Source organism: Phalacrocorax aristotelis, chromosome 9, assembly GCF_949628215.1.
Source record: "Phalacrocorax aristotelis chromosome 9, bGulAri2.1, whole genome shotgun sequence".
In the NCBI taxonomy this organism is placed as follows: Eukaryota; Metazoa; Chordata; class Aves; order Suliformes; family Phalacrocoracidae; genus Phalacrocorax; species Phalacrocorax aristotelis.
In genome coordinates, this window is record NC_134284.1 from 12,129,214 (window position 1) to 12,150,270 (window position 21,057).

At 50.0% G+C, this 21,057-nt stretch overlaps 1 protein-coding gene across 5 annotated transcripts in view; it reads right to left on the minus strand.

Moving 5' to 3' along the window:
- Nucleotides 1-21,057, minus strand: part of LTBP2 (latent transforming growth factor beta binding protein 2) — a 75,028-nt gene that overhangs the window by 36,811 nt on the left and 17,160 nt on the right. For all 5 annotated transcript variants that reach the window (XM_075103492.1, XM_075103491.1, XM_075103493.1 and 2 more), the window contains exons 3-4: nucleotides 19,587-19,830; nucleotides 1,096-1,277 (exon numbers count right to left, since the gene is read on the minus strand). In XM_075103492.1, the coding sequence (XP_074959593.1) occupies nucleotides 1,096-1,277; nucleotides 19,587-19,830 (426 nt within the window). The remainder of the gene's footprint in view (nucleotides 1-1,095; nucleotides 1,278-19,586; nucleotides 19,831-21,057) is intronic.

Consider the following 21,057-nt stretch of genomic DNA (forward strand, 5'->3'; position numbering starts at 1 on the left):
GCCAGCAGCATGCTCTGCCTGCCCAGCTGTAGTGGCATAACTCCTCCATAAGGGATGCACATGCACTAAGTCCAGTATAAAGAGTGCTTTTCTGCTTTAAACAATATTCCTTCTCAAGCCATGTCAGTAGCCAGGAGACTGGCTGCCCTTAACCACTGGAGAGCTTCCCACATGAACAGCCACACTGGTATCCATCAAAGAGAGCATCAGGGCTTTAGAAAACCAATGTCTCCCTGTAAGCGTCCCCTGACATCCTGCTGTCGCCTCCTGGTCCCTCACTATCCTCACATTAGATGCAGGGGCAAATAGCACTCAGAGATCTTGGGGGCTTGCAGAAAATGGTCAACAGGCAGAACTACTGTCTAACCATGAACCAGCTGGTTCAACAGTAGCCCTCCATCCTGCCCAGCGGCCAACTGTTTCTGCAGGTGCCCCCTTGGTGTGCTCACCCCTGACTCTCCCCATTTCAATTTCTACTTTCAGATATCAGGTTCAATCAGGCTCACAGCCCTACTCATAAAGGCTGAGATGCCACATGGTGCCTCCCTGGGGAAGCACAGCTTCAGGGGGAACCAAGCTGCAGAAGACAACTTGCATCTGTCCTAGCCAGGGAGTTGCTGAGGCTCTGCCTCAGCAACTGCACATCCCAGTAGCCTGGCCTGATCCTTGCTCAGGTCAGAAGGCACCAAGGGGGCAGCCAAAGGGAAGAACTAGACACTGGTTGCACAACCTGACCTCGAGGGCTGCTCAAACTGAGGAGGAAGTTGGGAGACAATGTTCCTACTCACAGAGGCAATCCACCTTCAAGGCAGCAATGCTGGAGTGATGTTCAATAACTCTGGGATGCATCTTTCACATCCCCTTGGCTTTTATCCCCTGCCATCCGCATTTTGCTCCCCTGATGTGTCTTCCTTTGGTAGGGTACCTTTCTTCACCAAGCCCAGCAATGCCCATCCTGACCTTCCCTTTCCATCCCACCCAGCAGTACAGTTCTGGGAGTCCAGGGTTTCTTGGTTATCCCCAGTCATGCCATTGCCCTTCCCCAGGACACCCCAACAAGAAGCCTCAAAAGAGTGACCACCCAGGAGGCCTTACCCCTTGCAGACAAGGTGTGCTCCTGGGAAACTGCGTGTGGCCCAGAGCTGCTCTGCTCATGTCCATTCCCGTTGGGGAGTGCATTAGAGGTGAGTTGGCCATTGCTGGCTGGGTAGCGCCGGACAGTCCGTGATGGCCCTGTGTGCTGGGGGTAGACAGGAGAGGCAATTCTGCTCTGAGTCCTGTGGAAGAGAAAAAATGAACGAATATTCCTCATGAGTAACTGTGCTGACCCACAGTGCCTGTGCACCAGGATGCCCTACAGCAACCCTCACTGCCAAGCTGCCTGAGCCACCACCTGGACACAGAGCTCTGCCTACCTGAGCAAGGTCCCACTCCTCACCTGCTTTCAGTCATCACGATGGCATAATTTCACTCTATGCCACATGCCCTGAGCCTGGCAGGGCATAGTGCTTACCAAGATACCCTCCCTGTACCATCACATCAGGCTGCCCCATCACAGGGATGCCCCAGCTGCCTTGCAGCACCTTTGTCTGTCCGTCGCACCCAAGGGCTGCTCCTTGCCCCATCACATCCCTCCCCCAGAAAACACAAGCAGCTCCAAATCAGTGTGTTCTTACGGTGGGGGCTTTCTCAGGACCTGCCTTCCCAGTCCCAAATGAGCACTGAAAAACCAGTGAGACATTCAGAAGAGAAGCCAGGCCAAGCAAATAAACAAAACTTGGCCCATGAGAGTCACAAGCAAGAGAAAATGACCAAGAACTCACTCCTGTAAGCACAGTTACAACTTTCTGCAGTAATTGCATTTACGGATTTTGGTGTTTTCTAGGGACTAAGCATGGAGCAGCCATCCAACTCACAAGGTCACACTTCCTACACTCTATGATAAAGCCATGTAGACCACTAGGCAGAGCTCTTTGTATTAAACCGGCAGAATAGCATATCTTGCTCTACTGCGCTTGCTCCCATTCCTTTTTACTGACTGGCAACACTGAGCCTCCAAGAGGGTGCTCTGTCCTTACCAGCAGATACCTCCCCCACTCTCACCTGCACCACCTGCAATGAAAAAGGCTTTAGTACACCAGGGGCCAAAATAGGTTGTCCGCCCATATGCCCCTTGAGTTTCTTTGACAGTCTATGCCTTGGATTCTCTGCAACTGAATGTAAGTACCAGCAGATCTGTTGTATAATGGGTACAACACCTCCATCTCTGACTGAATGGCTGGGGCAAACTAGCTCTGTCCCACTAAAGTACCCAGAGAGGTCCATCCCACTTTATGGTTGTCACCATTTTCCCTGTCACAGTCAGCACAGGAGAGGTGTTTCTAAACCCAACAGGACTGGGTGACCCAATGAGAGTTGGCTGACAGCAGCTCTGGCTCACTGACATTCCTGGCTTGGATAGCTTGGAATAATGGTAAGATTTGGGAAGACAGAAAGGGATCTAATGCTGTGCTGGTATTCAAACAGGTCAAGCGTGATATACAGGTAACTGTCAGCTAGCAAGCCCAAAATCAGCCCCGAACAACAGAGTGGAAAAGATGACAAACAGGTCAATTAACGAGGAACTACGGGAAAGGAATATAGAAGTGAGGTCAAATCAATGGGGTCTATGGAGAACCGCTCTTATCAAAGGAGTCCATTTTCTTCATTCGTTAGAATTACATACATGCACACCGACAGGCTGAGAGCCTATGCTATTCTGATAAAAAAATAAACAGGGCAGTACAGTGTCAATCAGGCACATGTGAAATGAATAACAAACTGGCTGTGTGACAGAACGCAAGAAGCAGTTGTCACAGGGGAGGGAATTAGATGGGTTCCAGGGTGATCAGTACGAGGCCTGGCACGATTCAAGGATTTCATCTGGAAACAAATACTTTTATTTCGAAATAAACATACGATCAACATTGATAATATGTGCTGCTGACACAAAAATTTGCAATGTGGTGTATCGTGATGAGAACAGAGCAATCATACAGAGCAGTTTGGATCACTGTGGAGGGCAAATCCATCCAAGCAATATGGGATTTTAATAGAGCCAAATGTAGAATTACCCTTCTAGGAAGAAGGAATGCAGGCAGCAGCTGCAGATAGAAGGAGACGATCCTGGAAACTAGCAATTCCGAAAAGATTTCAGGGCTAATGACAAGCAATTAAATATGAACTGTCAGTTCAATGCCCTGACATCAGGGCAGTGAAACACTGCAGGAACAGGGAGGTATTTTTTACTCCCTACACATCCTCATCACAGCAGGGAGTATGTATGCTAAAATATCACATCTAGTTCTGATGTGAAATATGTCACATCTTCTAAGGGATGTTGAAAAACTGGAGAGGATACAAGAGAAAACATGACAAAAGTAATTTGAGGGCTGGTGAAAATGCCTCTCTGTAAGAAACCTAAAGTATTTAATCTCTTCAATTTAGCAAAAAGAAGATGAAGAGGTGGTCTGATTACAGGGCACAGACTTCTCCATAGGTGAACACCAGGTGTAAAGAGCCTTGTAATCTAACCAAGAAAAGCAAACCATGAAAAAACATCTGCAAAACAAAGCCAAATGATTCCCTACTAGAAACCACGCCCACACGCAGCAGTGTAGCTGTTTTCCAAAAACACCCCAGTAGTGGATTCCCCAACTCCTGATACCATCGCTTCAGGAGAGGAAAGTGTGCTGCTGGGAGATGAGATATCACTGGAACAGTGCAAATGTAATGAAATAAAGATGCATAATCTGTGGTGATTTTAGATTATCTATTGAACTGTTGATCACTTCTGGACTTGAGCTGTAGGAATCCAAGAATGAACAGTTTTATCCGCAAGACAGAAGTCCCCGGTCTGGATACTCATTACCTAATTGTTTCTAACACAGGAAAACCTTGAAAATTAGTGGCTGAGCTGATGGGACGAGGCATGAACAGGAGTCCTGAGAAGAAGCAGCATGGGTAACCCGTGCTACTGGGCAGACACCCAACTTGGCAGGCTGAAGGTTCATACATCGAGAACTAAACTGAGATGAGGACAGCAAACAGTGTTTGTCTTTCAATAATCAGAGGCTAACCAGAATGATTGCAGAGAAGTGAACTTAAATAAAGTCCTACCTCAGTCCCTACCAGCTTCTTTCAGAAGCTCTCCCAAGATTCTGCAGAGTGGCACCTGCCCCTGATGGCCATGGGGGCCAGGTACGACCTGCCCACACATTTCTGAGCTACTAATCCAGCCCTGCTGCTAGCGAAGGAGCTTCTAGTGCCTGTTACCTACTGTTTTGTTAGCTGGTATGTTGATGCTGGTTTTGTTAGTGACAAATGAAAAGCTGTATGGAGCTCTAGGGAGGCTAGGTGAGAGCTACCAAGCCCGAGAAGCTCAGGCACATTTGTTCTTTGATCTCTGGTGGGAGACCCCAAGCATAGTCCTATGGGTGAACATGGCAGGGATTCCAAGCTCTTTTACTGCATAGATGGAAGCACCCCAAGGAAAAGAGGCGAGAGTTCCCCAGCCCAGCAATGCTCATTGTCCTAGTGCTGGTTACCTGCAGGCAACTTCAGTCCTGAGTTTTTGAGGGTCACTGGGTGAAGGTGACTGGTGGCAAAAGACAGGCAAATATCAGCTATTGTGCTTGAAAATATTCACATCATCTCTATTTTTGAGGATGGTAACATGCTACATGCAAGTAGCAGGGCTTGGCTGGACACTACCCATTGCCTGCCTGAAGTAATTCCACCCCTTGGCTTTATGGACAACTCCTGTCGTTCCCAAGATCATCAGATATTGTAAAAAAAACCGCCAAAACAACAACAATAACAACAACCAAAACCAACCTATGAAGGGCTTTAGATAAAGTAATCATTAGCATTTCAGTTACAAAGAAAAATGGATTATATTATATGCACTTACTGCAAGGGGCAGTGCCAACTTCACAAAGGAAAAACAGAGGAGGAAAATTACTCCATGTCTTGCAACACTTGAGGAAAAGCCAGCCTACTGGGATCCTGTTGGCAAAGCATTCCAGTGTGTGTTGCAGTGGGTGAGGCAGATTTGCTTTGAATTAATTTGTTTATTTGGTTCTATTCTAGGCAGATGAGCTCTGGGATTTGTAGACTGAGTTGAGTAACTCCATCCTACCCCAGGCCACAGAAATCAATGGCAAAGGGTGTCTTTCCACCGCAGTTTGTCAGTCCCAATCCATCCCCAAGCCATGCCAAGTGGCAGGCTCATGGTCAAGGAATACAAAACACAGTATCTCCCCTCCAAAGCTTCAGAGTCAGTCTACTCTGGGAACACAGGGACTGGTTTGCCTGAAGGGCCTCAGAGAATGAACCTGAGCTCACCACATCAATACAGACCTGGCCAGAAGGTATTAGCAGACCTTAACCATCCAGTGGATCTTAATACATATGGCTGGAGCTTGTCTACCTCCCAGGGATCTCAACTGCCATAAGTTCTCTCCCTGGTGTGGCTGTCCTAAGGGTAAGAGTGAGGATGGAAAACAGATGGGGCATCTTCAGATCAGCACAGTGGACAGCTTGTGCTACCACTTTCCATGGTTCAGCTGCTCAGGGAAGAGACATTGAAGAGCCAGAGGAGGTTGAGACCTCAAGGACTACATTCTGGGACATTTAAAGTCCTGGGGCTTCACATTCATTCAGTCTTACAGCCTCCCTCCATGCGGTATTACTCACTTCCACTCTTCCAGCCAGGCACAGGGCCAGCACAGATCTCTGCAAAGAGGCAGTGGTCTCTTCCTTTATAGGCGACCGCCTGCCAAGCGGCTGGTTTCCCTGCTCTTCATCCGTCAGAGCTGCTGACAGCTTTCCCCGTGTCAGGCACAGCCTGTGGGGCAGAAACAATGTGCAGACTCCGAGGACACCTCTCCTTCTGGGATGTCTTGGGGCACTCACCTCTGTGGTGCCTGGCTAACAGCAGCAGTGGTCCAAGGGAAAACACGGGTCAAGCAGGGAAGGTAGAGGGAGCAGTGTTCTCCTTCCAGGAGCATAGATGTGTGTGTTCCTGCTGACCTCTACCAGGATGATGGCTGAAAGGTTACTGGCTAAGACACCTCAGTCACCAGCACATGGGAAGTTTCACTCCTATAAGTATTAGGTGTTAATCAAAATTAAAAGAGAGTCAGGATGGGAGGGAGTCAGGCAGAGTGGCCCACATTTACAACGGTTCAAAACTACCCAAAAAGTACTTGTAGCTGCCCCCTTCTGAGGTGCAGGTCAAGGACCTGGACTTCCCATATGTCCCTGAGGACACATGCCAGAAATCAGGAGAACCAAGGGAGACCTGGTCCCTTACATTCTAGTGTTACACATCCCTGTAGGATCCAAATGACACCTGTGTGACATCCAGCAAGGGAACTGCACAGCTACCGCTGCACCTTTGTCTGTGTATAAACGCTTTGTTTTAAATTGGTTTTGCTACCTGTTACACCCTGCTCTACATTTATTTTAGAGACAGAAGGCTAGAGAAGGTACAAAAAAAATATTGTCTTCCCTGGATACGATGGCTCTCCTGCCCAGTCCCAGATGAACCTGCAAGGTGCCTGTTCCCTGCCTGGAGGAGGTGAGTGGTATCTCTCACCCTGCTGAGGACAGTGAGCAGAAGACTGAGCTGACAGGCTCCTGACAATCACACAGATGAACATGAGGACCACTGCTTTCTGAATCAACCACATTGTTTTTAAAGCCTGCAATTTCAAGACTAGGTACACAGGATCACAATAACCAGTCTAAATCACCGAGATCATGAGGTCCAGAAAACAACACTGTTTTTCTAACCCACTGTATATAGAAAGCATTTTTCAAATCTCTGGTCACTTTTGATGATCATGGTGGCTATACAGCTGCGGCTTCTCTTAGCGACCTAAGGCCAGGCAACCTCCTTGGGGCTGGAGGCAAAGGTGGCACTCTTCAAAGCACTTCCCTCTCCCCAACAGCAACACCTCAGCCTTTCCTGGATTTAGCTTCTATTAGCCGCTCTTCATCCAACAGTTGACTTTGGCCAGATCACTAGTGAGGTGGGAAATGGTGTTTTCTGCATTTGCATAAAGGAAATGCAGAGCCAAGTGCCACAGGAGTATTACTAGTTTTTCATCCAGCCTGCCTCGCCCTGTCCCCAGCCAAAGCCTGACTGACCATAGCAGGGTGGATAGCCTGAGGCACTGTGGAGAAAGTGAATCCTAGACAGTGTGGTCAGCAGGGAGGGGTGCTAACCCCAGAAAAGGCAAGGGCTGGCCAGATGAGGACTGGAAAGTCAGTCTTCCAGCTGGAAACAAATCTGCACCCTACTGAGCATTAGGGAGAGATGACAGAGACTGCAGAGACCTAAGAAGCATTTCGCAGAAGGGTAACAACAGAGTGGGAAGACACTGGCCAAAACAAAACTGAACATAAGGGACCCACAGAGAACCAACCATCTTCCCAGAGTTCAGGAATCCCCATCCCAGGGTCCAAGCTCAATAAGATCCATCCCTCCAGCTACAACCAGCCTGCTGCCTGGGGCGTGACTGCTGCCTGCGGGGCTGGGAGCAGGGTCCTATGGAGGGGAGCCGCTGCAGCACTGGTAAGTCCAGCCCAGCTCCTCCAGCCTGCAGCCTGCTTGCGCAGCTCCAAGGCGAGAAGGCTCAGCCAGGATGGGGGCTGAGTCATGCTCAGCCCCTCATAACCTGCCAGGACAACAGGCGGGTTCTCCCCTGGTTTTTAAATGCCAAACAATATAGTCGGTGTCTGTCTTGTCCGTCCGCCTGTCCCTTTGGCTAGATGCCCTCCCTGCTTGGGGCCATGGGGACCAAAATCAGTGATTCACTTCCCCCTTTGTAATGCTCAGCAGTTACTGATTTTCCACTGAAGCATCACAGAAGAATGGGCAGCCTCAACACCAGCGTCTGTGTCTACAGGGGGAGAGAGAAGCAGCCAGCCTTGGAAAGCAGCAAATTGACCACAGACCAGAAACTTCCCCTTTCTTGGACTCAGAACAGGTTCCTTAGCAGGCAGACGGGATTCATGGCTCAGGCTCCAGGCCCCGGAGCACAGGGGCAGCATTGCTTAGAGAGCACTCAATTTTATTATCAATTAGCTCACAAACATGCTGACAAGGAAGACAGCTCTGTTAGGACTTGGGGACGAGGCGGGAAACCACACCATACAAGGTACCTGACTTCAAGCCCACCCACATTATGCCCATAAATCCCAGCTCAGTTTATTATCCCCACAAGCAGCAGAGATAGCTCTGAAACCTGCCCACTTCAGGCTTCCCACTGTCCCTCCTGCAGCTGCTTTCAGCCCTGGTACCCCCTGTGCAAGTGAGGAAGACACCAAAGCCTGAAGTCCCCTGCTCCCCAGGGTTTGGTGGAAGGCAAGGGAAATTGTCATCGCCAGGAGAAGCAGCCGCCAGCCTCACCCAGGCAGGAGACCTTCCTGTCTCAGCCAAGCAGGACCTGTGTACCATGAAGGCCACAGGAATCAACATCCAGGTGCCTTTGTGCCTGATTCACTGTCACCTGCAGCCAGATGTCATGCCAGATGCCACACCAGACACAGGCAACTGGACATTCATGGAGACATCAAGTGAGGCAATCCTATTGCTTACCACAACAGATCTCAGCTGCCAAGCTTTCCCCTCATGTGTTCAACTGCCATCTTGTAGTGCCACAGGCAGAACTTACACACAGTCAGGTCACGTGGCAAGCAGGAAGGGAGTCATCCAAATCCTCCCTCCCCTCTAAGACCTCAAAAGCTCCTGTGGGCAGAGGTGCCCTTTGCCTTGGGCACAAAGAGCACTGCCAAAGTGGGGCTGCACAGGCAGGAACAAGGGTCAGGCTCTCTTCCCCACACACACATGCTCAATGTTGCTGGTGCATGCCCAGGAGTCACATCACTCTAGCACCCAGATGCGACCACTATCCCTAGCAAGGGGCTGTCACAGAGCCTACATGGCTCTCATTTTGGGCTCTCTCCTGTGCCATCTTGCAGTGGTAACTCCACTTGACATACGCACCGGTGGCTGGCCAAGATTTCTCTGGATCTCTCACTACAAACCACAGCAACAGATGTGCAAGTCCATGGGACAGCAAAGGCACCAGGTGTCTGTCTCATGCCACCAAGCTCAGTCCCTCCACCACCACCACCCTGGCATCTTCCTTCCTCTGGCCTCCAAAGCAGTGCCGGTGCTGTAGGGCCATCCAAGCTGGCTCCCAGCCCGCCGTGTAGTACATGAGAACAAAAAGGGAAAAGGAGATGCACTGTGAATACTATTTTTATCTGTTCAGTAGTTGCCAGACATCACAAGAGTGAAAATCTATAAGCAAATAGACAGTGAACAGGTTCTCTTTAACCAGTCTCTGGGGGTCTAATTTGCTCCTTAGCCAGCGGCTGCTTACACATCTCTGCACAGCTCTCTGCTGACATTAAATGCCCTTCCATTGGCACAAGTGCCACCTGCCACTCTGTGAGTGGTCTTCTTTGCTCTCATGTATTAGGGAGTGATCAACTGACTCCCTGGAAGCAGTCCAGCTCTCCAAGCATGGGAACAACACCTGCCTGGCCCAGTGAGGCTGCAGAAACATGCCCTCTGCAAGGGTACACCACTGGGCTGTCACCAGGAGCAACAGACCATGCTCCTGGATGGATCCATAAGGCCTTAGTGCTGACCCATAAAGTGGTCAGAACCATGATTTCCAAATGCCAAGTGTGATAAAGAGCTGTTTGCAACCTGCCTGTCTCCAGAGCTGAAGTACAGGCCAACACCTCCCAGAAAAATCAAAATGCAGCCTGGAAACACTCTAAGCCTCAAGTGGAGCCAGCAGAGGAACCAGGCCAGGCTACTCAATTACAAATGCCACATCGGGCCAAACCTTGTACACTCCGTAGACTAAAACAGAGATTTGGAGGGAGAGAGAGGCCAGGTGAGCTACCACCCCTCTGGCAGAGCCACCCAGGCTGGCCTGTAGCATGTGCAGTAAGTGGCAGGTGAGACAGGCAGTCATGCAGCCCTCCTCTCCCCAGCTCAGCCACACACTCCTTTGGGCTGAAGCAGTGAGAAAGCTGCTCCAGTTGGCTCCTCTGCCTGCATGGAGAGGCTAGTGTTCAGCAGCATGAACACAGGCACAGCACTGCTGCCAGATGCAGTCACACAGCTGCTTTCATGCCTTGGTGAGAAGAGACCTATCTAGATGTGCCCTAACATCTGCCATCGCATGAAGGTCTCCATCAGTGCCACCATCTTACTGCAGACATCACCCCACAGCCACAGCTTCTGTACCATTACAAAACCAGGTGTAAGATGCTGGCAGAGCTGGAGACCTGTGTTGACCCCTGTACAATGTGACCACACCACTGAGGGCTCAGACACCGCCACCACCACTGGCCACGACAATGCCTCCACTGCCTCTCTCCTCCTCCCTGTGTCCCCAGTACAGTGAGCAGGAGGGTTCTGCCTGACAGGGGAAGGACCTGTATTTAGGGCAGAGGCACACATATTAACCTGCCCTTGTGCCTACAAGTACACTGAGATCTCCAGCCCAAAGGGCCCTCTGTCTCCACAAGGCACAACAGCTGTGAGCTGAGGACCCAGCCCCCATCTAATGAAACCTGCTGCAGAGACGTTTTCCAGAGAAAAGCTCACTGCTGGCCATGGGGAGGTCACTTGTCTCCCCCATACAGCAGGGAGAAAACAAGCGCTCTTGAGTTTCATTTCCATCTTGTTGACTAGCAACACTCACCCCCTCCACCAGCCTGCCAACTTCAAAGCCCTGAAAAAACACTTTAGCCTATTCATCCTCATGCCCACACACACCCTGGGGAGTGGGGGAAGCCAGCTGCCTGCCCCCAGCTTTACACAGGACATGGAAAGGGCAGGCAAAGCCTCTCTCATCCCAGGCGTGTGAGTTGGGTGAAGAGCTTGCAGCTGCACACACGCACACACGCACAGAAGGCGTGAGAGCAACAGCATGGAAAGATGTTTATAGTCCTTTCATCGAGAAGGAGAGGCTCTTTATCTACAGCAGGAGGTGCTGGGAAGTCTCCCACTCACCCTTGGAACACTGTGGATCTAAGACATATTTAATCTAAAATAATGGTTGAACACCCAACAGGGCACCTGGCCTTTGCGTCTATTAGCTCAATGTAGTTAGGTCTCCTCACATCTCTCCATCCCTTGCAACACATAGGACTCTCTCACCTGCAGCACTCCAGCCACGAGAGCTGCATTGGGATGTGACACTTTGCTGCCCACTCTCGAAGTCTCAGCCCTGCCAGGCATCGGGGAACAAGCATCCCAGTGATTTTATTTTGTACTGTTCTGCACTGGCTCTATCCCTCCAGGTGCTCAGTAGCCAGAACGCTAGAGCCTGGCTGGGGAGCAGGAGTGTTTCTGGCCACGTACGCATGATGCCTGGTGGCAAAGCCAGTGCTTCCAGAGGTACTGTGACCATGAATCTGTTCTCACAACCTTCCCACATGGCCTTCAGCATCCACACCAAGGACCAGCAGGGAGTAGCAGGTTTTATGGCATCCCTGGTGGGAAGGGCTCTGGAGCAGACAGAAGGGCTGTGCCTGTCTTGGCAGAGCCTGGGCTCCAGCTCCTCAGCAGAGCAGCTCCGAAGCAATGGAGGAGGCAGAGCTCCAGTGTCGTTACCAACCTGTCATTACATCCCTGGAAGAGTTTGGCACTTTCCTGTTGTAGAAAGCCTTGTAGCTGAAAAATTAGCATGGCCACCCTGCCAAGGCTACAGGAAATCTAATACGCCCCATATGCCCCCTCCAGATAGCCTCAGCCTCCAAGTAATGCTCCCCATCCTCCAAGGCCAGTGTTTGGCTGTTTTGCAGATGTCGGTCTGTTAACCATCCCCCTCAGCTCCCTCCCTCCCTCCTTTTGTAGTTCTCAGAATTCCTTCCAATTTGTCAAGATCTTTTCTGGCAATAAAGAACACCTTGACTCAGTGCAGGACCCCAGGGTGCGCAGGAAAAAAGTCCGTGTGACTCGGGCCTTTTGCCTCCAAAGTCCTAAGCAGCAGTCTCTCATACATGGCCACACTGCATTACTCTTTGCTGCCTAATTTGCTGTTCACTCCTAGTCTGCAAAATCTCAGCCTCTCCTTCTTCCAGATTTCTTCCTCCCATGGAGAATTTTCTTCCTTCAGCTGTAATAGATAATATTTTTCCAGCCTGAATCTCTTCTTAGTTCCTGCCTATATGTTTAGGTTCTGCATGTCCCTGAAGAGAGCCTCCATGCAAGTGAGACAAAAATGGGTTGCTGCAGAAAGCTGGGTACCAATCCCATCCAGCACCAGGCATTCAGGGCAGCAATTCTCAGGGTGCTTCTGAAGAAAGGAGAGGAGAACGAGCATATTTTATATGGAGACTTCTACATCTCTGTTTCAGCTGCTCCTTGTACCAAGCCAGCTTCAGTTCATCCCTTGTGTCCTGCCAGCACCCGGGGATTTATGGAAAACACTCAAAACCAAAAAGAACAGCTTTGATTTTGCTTAAGTACCAGCTTAAACCAAATAAGGCAGCAGACAACAGGTATGAGAAACTGCAGCGTAATCCATATGCACAAGGGAGCTCAAAGCAAGCTGGACGACAATCCTAATTCAGGCATTAGGGAAAAACTCTCCAGCATTTGATCATGAGGCCTTAGCGCTCTTCTAATGTCTTTTTTTATATATACAACTGCTGTATAAATGGTATTGTCATGAATGTCCCAAATGATATACGTACAGTATATAAAATAGGCTATAAACTGGATTTGCTGTACTACCTCACCTACCACATGTACAATGCATTTGCCCTACACCTTGCTCTCTTGCATGTAGTCTCAGACTAAGCTGACAGTAGCAGCATTTTTCTTTCAGTTAGAAGGAAAAGTGCATTTGAACATTTTCTCCCAAAGCCTAGAGGCTGAATTAAGCTATAGGAATGGCTCCCAAGGAGGTGCAGAAGAACCAGGCCTAATGTAAAGACCATATTTGGCATTTAAAAGGAGCCTGCAAAGCTAGCTATCCTCCTGCTGCTCTGAAGCATATGCAACCTTCTAGAAAGTAAATACATAAAACACATAAACCAGAATGGTGCTGACAGCTTTAAAACACTAGAAAGTAGAGCAACTGTATCTGGTGCCAGGCTAGAGAAGGTATATCAAGTAATTTAAAAATAGAAGTATTTTTATATAAGAAAAATGACATTTATACTCCTCTTGGGTAGCTTGAGTTTTTCCTTTAGGCTTCCCAGCCAGCTTGCCAAAGGCTTTCAACTATGTCAAAGCAGGAGAGGGACTGAGATCTGGAGCTTATGGAGATCGCATTGCCCTGAATGGAATCTCTTTTCACATATTCTCACACGGACTGGCACTGGCTTTTTAATTTCAATTTTTTAACAAGGTCTCAGATATCTACTAAAATTGGCTCTGGATCAAGGAACGTAAATGCTTGGCCACCTTGTGAAAACTATATTGCCAAAGGAAAGTACCTTAGAAAGATGCAATTAGGGCTTATCTGCACTGGGAAAATATGCATATACATGCTGCAGTGGTGGAAGGCAGGTCGGCACCAGTGTTTTACCCCAGGAATTCAACATCAGTTGAACTAGGTTATGGATCTCCTGGGCTGGTCCAATCCCAAGGAAAGCAGGAAACCTGCCATAGCCCATGCCATGGGAATGCCCTTACACAGAGGGGTTTCTCAGCCAGGGGCAACTTTTATTTTCTCTGCTATTTGGGTATTAATAAATTGTAATCCTCGTAAATGTAAAGTGAGTGACAGTTGTAAGTGAGAGAAGAGCAGGAGGTGTAATCAGCGGGTGCATGGCTAGTACAGACCTTCTCCTAGCACTATACATATTGTGGACAAAGTGTCCTGGACATTCAGCAACAACCCAGGTAAGCTCCCCATTTCCTTGTAAACATGGAAAGTTCACAGCTGGCAAGACAGGAGGCTTCAGAACCTGCTTTAACAATTAAGACAAATCTGTCTCTGTTTGGAGCAGTATCTTTAAAAAGCAAGTGATCTTGCAATGAACTTTCATTTTATCTGCTAGTCCTCAATAAAAACAAGCTAATCAAGCTGATTTTGCCAAGTCAGAGTTTTCAATGTCATGTTTTCAGTGGCCACCCTCAGGGTGGACAGCTGAACGCTCTCCCATGGGCTCCACTCTCCTCTGCAAAAGACTATGCTAGACATTTGACTGCCGCCAGAATGGGAGCTGGTTTCAGCCAATTTTCAAAAGGGGAGAAATATACTTTCTCCATGCATCAACCTTTGCTGCACACCCAAGATCCTGCCTTCTGCTTGCTCCCTGATGTTCTCATCCTTCACTTCCAGGAGAGAGAACAGAGATTTTGGCAGACCCTCCACGCTGGCATCAGGTTCCCAGTGTCCCCAGGCCAGGAGCGCTTGCCACAACTCCTCAAGGGCTTCCTCTTGTCAGGAAGGGAGGAGACGTTTCCTCCAGGGTGCTGGAGAGGAGGCTCTGAGATCAGGAGTCAGTGGGGTGGGCATGCCACAACTCAGCCTTCTTCCTTTTCCATCCTGAAAACACCAGGCAACTCCCAGCAACTGCCTTGCCTAAACAGAGCCCTCTCAGAGGAAGCTCCCTGCCCTCAAGAGCTTAGCTGCATTAAGCTGTCTGCACAGTGTCTCAGCACCTTGTACCACAGCTAAGTCCTTTTCCCTTGCCTGGGTTGCTGGGAAAATGCTCTGCAGGTCCCAGTCATCCCTTCTTTTCAGTAAAGAGGAAGGGTGCCTTGCTTCCCAGGAAAGCTCTCCTCCAGCACACACATCCCATCTGGGCAGCCCAGCTCCCCTTGCGTAGATGCTGGTTACAGATTTATGCCCAGCACTCCCGCAGGAGGGACCTTCGCAAGTGGCAGCAGCAGGACCCTCTTTGCATGCTGCCCAGAGTCAGAGGCAGCTGGCTGTCCATCCCAATGGTGAGGGGCAGGGGTACAGGCCCTTTCCAGTCCCTGCTAAATAAACAGGAATTCTGATGGTACTCCCGCCTTAGGAAAACAAAGCTGTTTCCATTTAGCTCAGCTTCTGGGCTGAGGTGCAGCTCCACCCGCAAAATCATCCGTCGGGGCTTTGCTTCTCCGGGCAGAGATTCAGGTTGAGATCAAGAAGAGGGAGGGTTTTCAGCTAGTCCATGCCGAGAAGGCCTCTAACTCCCCCAGGATTTTGCTCTCCAGAGCACTCCCTGTTCCAAGCAGCACAGCACCAGGACCTTCCAGCTTCTGCAGCAGCTAACAAGCCCCCACAGGCTCCCTCAGATACCCGGCTCTAAACCTCTGCTGAGCCGTGGCCTGCTGAAGGGACTTGGGAAGTGGTACTCATTGCTCAGCCTGTATTTTAAGGGATAAAATCTTGAGCATCACCAGCTCTGGTGTCAGCAAAATAAACCCAGAGCTGCCCTTCTCCCAGCCATGTCTTCCCCTGGGCAAGTGCTGAGCTCAGATAAGGCTGGGTACATCTCCTTTAGTCCCAGGAAGAAGAGATAATGTGTACCATATGGGCAAGCCAAAGATGCAGTGATTCTTCTGTGGTACCCTTCCAAACAGAAGCACCAATGGCTACACGTGACATGGCAGCACTGACACCTGTGCTTAGCACAATGCTCAGGCTGACATCCACATCCCCATCTTCCTAGGACTGCCAGCATGCCCAGAAATGGATTATGACAGCTACACTGGGAATGCCCACAGATCTATTTGCTAACCTTCACATCTGCCAGGCGCGAATACAAACCAACCAGTACAACCAGTTATGTATGACTGGGACAACTCTGTTGGTCAAGGAGCTGCTACTTCTCACCAAGGCTGAAGGCAGAAGACTGACAGTAACTTAACTCCTGCCGTCACAGTCGTGCTTCCTGGGCTCTCCTGGCAGGGAAGCCACAGAAGGCTTCACTGCTTCTGCTTCCAGGCGTGAACTCTGGAGAGCCTGAGTACATCTGTCAGAAACAGGGCCATGAAAACAGGCAGCTGCCTCATCATGCTTTTCAACAAGGCTTTATAGGCTCCTCCAGACTCTTCCTACCTCCAGAGCACACTACTCTCTACAGTGAAGTGGCAGTCATCATAAGCAGCAAGTCCAACTATCTGAGGATAAGAAATCATTTTAAAGCAGTCCCACCACTCAGGCAAGTGAGGAATATTTTGGTCTAGGCAGTTCCTGAATAACCTAGGAGGCTGATCTCCTAACTCTCTCTGAAGACTCGCTTCAGAATACACTGAAATCAAAATCAGCCCCATCTCTGCTTACCAAGCAGGTCTCTGGGGAGGGTTAATGGATTTTGTTGCATGCTTATATGGCATCTAATAGAGCATTGTTCTAGTGCATGACTTCAGAGCTTCTGATTGCTACCTCCGTACAAACAAACACAAATAAAGCCAATATACACACCAATAAACTAAAGGGGAAAGGAAATTCACTCATGGGAGGATTGATGTCCTGTCTTGGCACATCAAGATGAGGCTTAGAGGCCTATACGATCCCACTCTTGCACAACTCCTCTTTGTTAGCAATGCAAATGTGCAGGGAGGTTGGGGACTGGCTGTTTTTCCTGGATCTCTCAGTCTTCTCACAACCACTGACCTGGAACCACCGGTGTCCTCTGTCCACTGAGAAGCCCAAGAGCTTCTTCAACCTCTTCCTTATCAACAAATCAGACAAGCAAGCCAGCTGCTGTGGGATCATGGTGGGCTCACTAGAAAAAGTCAGTGTCCCACCAGCTCAACCCATCCTTATCCAGGAGGAGTCCAAGGACTGGAAAACCCAAGCTGTTTCTCTCAGACTTGACAATGAACTGAACTCCAGTGAAGGTGACTCCAAATTTGCATTGACTTAAGAACTGATCCTTGTACTTGCAAATATGAGCAAGATCTACCTCGTTCTGCAAAGGCCAATATGCTTCTTGCTTTCGCTGCTACAGCCCAATTGTATGGAGAAAGCCTGATGCAGAAGCACAGAAATTACTTTAGTGGTACAACAGATGATGTAACTGCAAGAAGCAGGCTCCAAGTTCACACAAGTCTGAGAGCGTGGTTTCAAGAGACAAATGACCAATAAGTGACTTTCACAAAAAGGGGGGTCCACCCCTTTCCTCCCTTCACAATGTTAGCCTTGCAATTCTGTCCAATCCTGGTCCTCACAGAATTTTTCAATAAGTCAGTTTAGCCCATTGAAGTAGCAGAAAATTATCCTTAATTTTGCTGTGCCAGTTTTTTGGTGAGCCAACTTACCTGGGGGCCAGATGAACACCGATGCCAGTGCAAGGCAAGCAGTGGGAGGGAAAGGCTGGGTGCAATAGCAGCAGGAGCGAGTCTTTGACTGTAGAAAACTCATTCTTACAGGCTCCACAGCTAGCCCAGAAGTTGGCAGGCTGAAGGGGACAGTCAAAAATATTTGGGAAATGACCCATCTAACAGCAGCAAGACTTTTAGGTCATGTCGGTTGTCTGCCATATGTTATATGGTCCATAGACAAAACCCAAGCAACTGAAGTATACAGAAAAACACTCGGGTTGAAGTGTTGTGTTTCGATGCAGACTGATGCCAGGGTGCAGGCAGCCCCACACCTGCCTGCACAGGACCACTATGCATTGCCCGGGCAGGAAAAGCACAGCACAGGCGGGCTCTAGAAGGCAGTCAGTGGTGGCTGTGCCCCAGGGTCCTACCTGCGGCCGTCACAAAGGACAAATGTCAAATAGTCTTGCAGAACCTTGTGGGATAAGGCAATGTCCTATGGCCTCCATGGGGAGGGAACGAGGAAGGGCATTGCACGGCCCTTAATGGAGTCCTATTTCCTTGGGACAGTGCCAGAGGATTTAAGGTACAGCAGGCAGCCGGGCATTCAGCAATCCCAGCTCAGCGACCCCTAGACGCTCTGTCTGACGGTCTGGACAGGAATGCTCTGCCAGTGCCTGCAGAGCCCCCTGTCCTCTGCGCAGAGCCTGAGGTCATGTTCCTTACTGGGAAAGCCTTCAACAGGTGCTGTATCTCCGAGGGCACCGCTCTCCCTCCCCTCCAGTCCTTGTGCACAGAGCAGTGGCATGGCGGGGTAGGAGGTGGTCATTGCTGGGGGGAACTTAGCAATGACCAGGATTGCAGGCACATGCGAGGGCTGTGTGCTTGCTTGGGCGCCGAGCCTCTCTCAGGGCAGCGATAACAGGGGCTTGGCCACCTCTGCCTGCCAGCATCACCTCTGCCTTGCCTGAATTTTGTTCCCATCAGATAGTCTTTTCATTTGGGCACCAAGAAATGCCAGCTTCAGTGAAGTACTTTGTGTCAGTCAATACCCCGTCAGTCATTTGAGCCCCTCCAAAACCGTAGACTCCTGAGAGTAGAAATACCTAGAAATGTCTCCAGCCCACGCATTGTGTCTACTTCAGAAGAGACAGAAAAGCAACAGCTACTTTAAGTGCAACAGACACTTTAAATACAACCTGCAGAAATACAGAAAAACAAAGGCAGACCTGCCCTCTCCTTGGGCAGCTCTAAGAGATGTTGACAGAGAAGGACAGAATAGCCTAGAGAAGAAAAGGAGAAACTGAAGTTACCTCCTGGTTAGGCACCTGTAATTTGCTGTAAAGTCTTCTTGACCACAATTGAGGGACTTCTGCTGGAAGCCATGTGCAAAGTCTCTGCTGTGGTGGCTACCAACAAAACCAGTCTTTCTGGCCCAGCAATTGGGTTAGTAGCAGCAAGAAAAACATGGGCCTTTAGGGGTGGTGCAGTCTAACACAAAGTGTAGAGGAGTTGCAGCTCAGGTATGAGAGCACCTCAGCACCGACCTGAGGCAAATGGGCTGAAGCCGTAAGCTCTTCCTCACCCAGAATGATCAGGTGATGCGACAGTTGTCATTCTGAGATTAACACGCTCCTCAAGAGTCTCTCCTGCACAGACCTCTGTGATCTCCAGCAGCTGCATCTTTGTTTCCGTACCCAATATAGAGGGTATATATACCGTAGGTATGCCTGCCTGGGTACCAAAGTGACCCACACCATAGCAGCGTAACACAGAAATATGGAACAAATGGCTCAATAATGCCTAGAGTCTGCCAGGAGACATTTCCGAGTATCATCACTTTGCTCGTACCAGCATTTTAATAGCCCACCTCATATCTATGTACCCTCCTGTGAATACTATCTGGACATACTGCTCTAAACACATTCTCTTGGGAAAGGGATTTAACCCCCACACCTCTGTCAACCCTGCTGCTACCGCTAATGTTGCTTATCAACTGGACAAGGGCAAACTGCTGACCTTCATGGTCATCCTTCACTGTGGAACTGCCACTAGCCTGCCCCATTCCTGCATGTGCCCAAGGGATCATGGCACAGTGCTGGGGCAAAACCGAGCCCCTTGGAAGGAAAGCAGGGCCTGGCCCCCTTCTGTCATCTCCCACAGCCCGGGCTGGAGCCTCCACTGGGAGCCAAGCTGCCTGGTCTCACAAAGCAGAGGCTGTGGCCGACTGAGCGCAGCGTTAGCTGCCTGTGGGTTTGGGAGATCTCCCTGCCAGAAACCAGGCTTGACTTACGCAGCCAGGACGTGCCGTGGGACAGGTGCCTGAGCCCCTCGCAGGGAGGCGTCCCGCCCTGCCATGCTGGTCCTCCTCCGGAGGGAACTTGCAGGGGGCTGGAAGGCAGCGGCTGCACTGGGCGGGTGGTACTCCTGCTCAGGAACGACTTCTTCACACCGGGAGCCCTGGAAGCCCGAGCGACAGGTACAGACCTGGGGACGGCTGCAGGAGCCCTTGTTCTGGCATGGTGGGTCACAGACAGCTGGGGAGACACAGAAAGGTGGTTAGCGGACACAATGCTCCCAGCAGTGTGCTCACATCCATGGTGGTGGAACCCAGCTGGGGCAGCACAACCAGGGTTGCCCCATCTCTTCTCTGCAGGCAGGTGGCCTTCAAAGTCTCAGTGTTACTGCTGCCATGGGCCCCTAACACAAGATCACTTCCATCAGAGGCTTGTTTCTGTTCCCACTTCTCCCCACTGGTCTCTGCAGAGCTCTTGTCTAGCAATACTCACTTCAGAAAGCTCAAAAATTAGCATAGAACCATAGAATCATGTCCTGAGTTGGAAGGGACCCACAAGGATCATCAAGTCCAACTCCTTCCCCTGTACAGGGCAACCCCCACATTCACACCATATATCTGAGGGCATTGTCCAAGTGCTTCTTGAATATTGCCAGGCTTGGTGCCATGACTGCTTTCCCAAGGAGCCTGTTCCAGTGCTCCACCACCCTCTGGGTGAAGAACCTTTGCCAAATATCCAACCTAAACATCCCCTGGCACATCTTCCTGCCATTCCCTCGGGTCCTATTGTTGGTCACCAGAGAGAAGAGATCAGCGCTTGCCCCTCCTCCCCTGGTGAGGAAGCTACAGACTGCGATGAGGTCTCCCCTCAGTCTCCTCTTCTCTAGGCTGAACTAACTAAGTGACTTTAGCTGCTCCTCATACGGCTTCTCCTCTAAACCCTTCACCAACTTCATAACCCTCCCCTGGACACTCTCTAGTAGCTTTATATCCTTAATGTACTGTGGCACCCAAAACTGCACGCAGCACTCGAGGTGAGGCTGCACCAGCACAGAGTAGAGCGGGACAATCACCTCCCTCGACCGGCTGCAATGCAGTGCTTGATGCGCCCCAGGACGTGGTTGGCCCTCTTGGCTGCCAGGGCACACTGTCGGCTCATGTTCAACTTGCCATTGACCAGAACCCCCAGGTCCCTCTCTGCAGGGCTGCTCTGCAGCATGGTCTGCAGAGAGCACACAGCCTCCAGCACTGCCCATAGCTCTTCAAGCAGGAGGAGGACCTCAATCCCAGAACAAGGAGAGGATGACTGCCAGACAAGAAGACAGATGACAATGCACTATTGCAGTCTCTGAGTAGTGTGCATGCTACCTTGCTACTTTAGTCCATTTTGGGGTCTGATCTATATGGTTCCCCTGAATGTCCCCTCTAGAGTTTTCCAGCTCTTCCTTTGCAGCTGATTTTGGAGTCA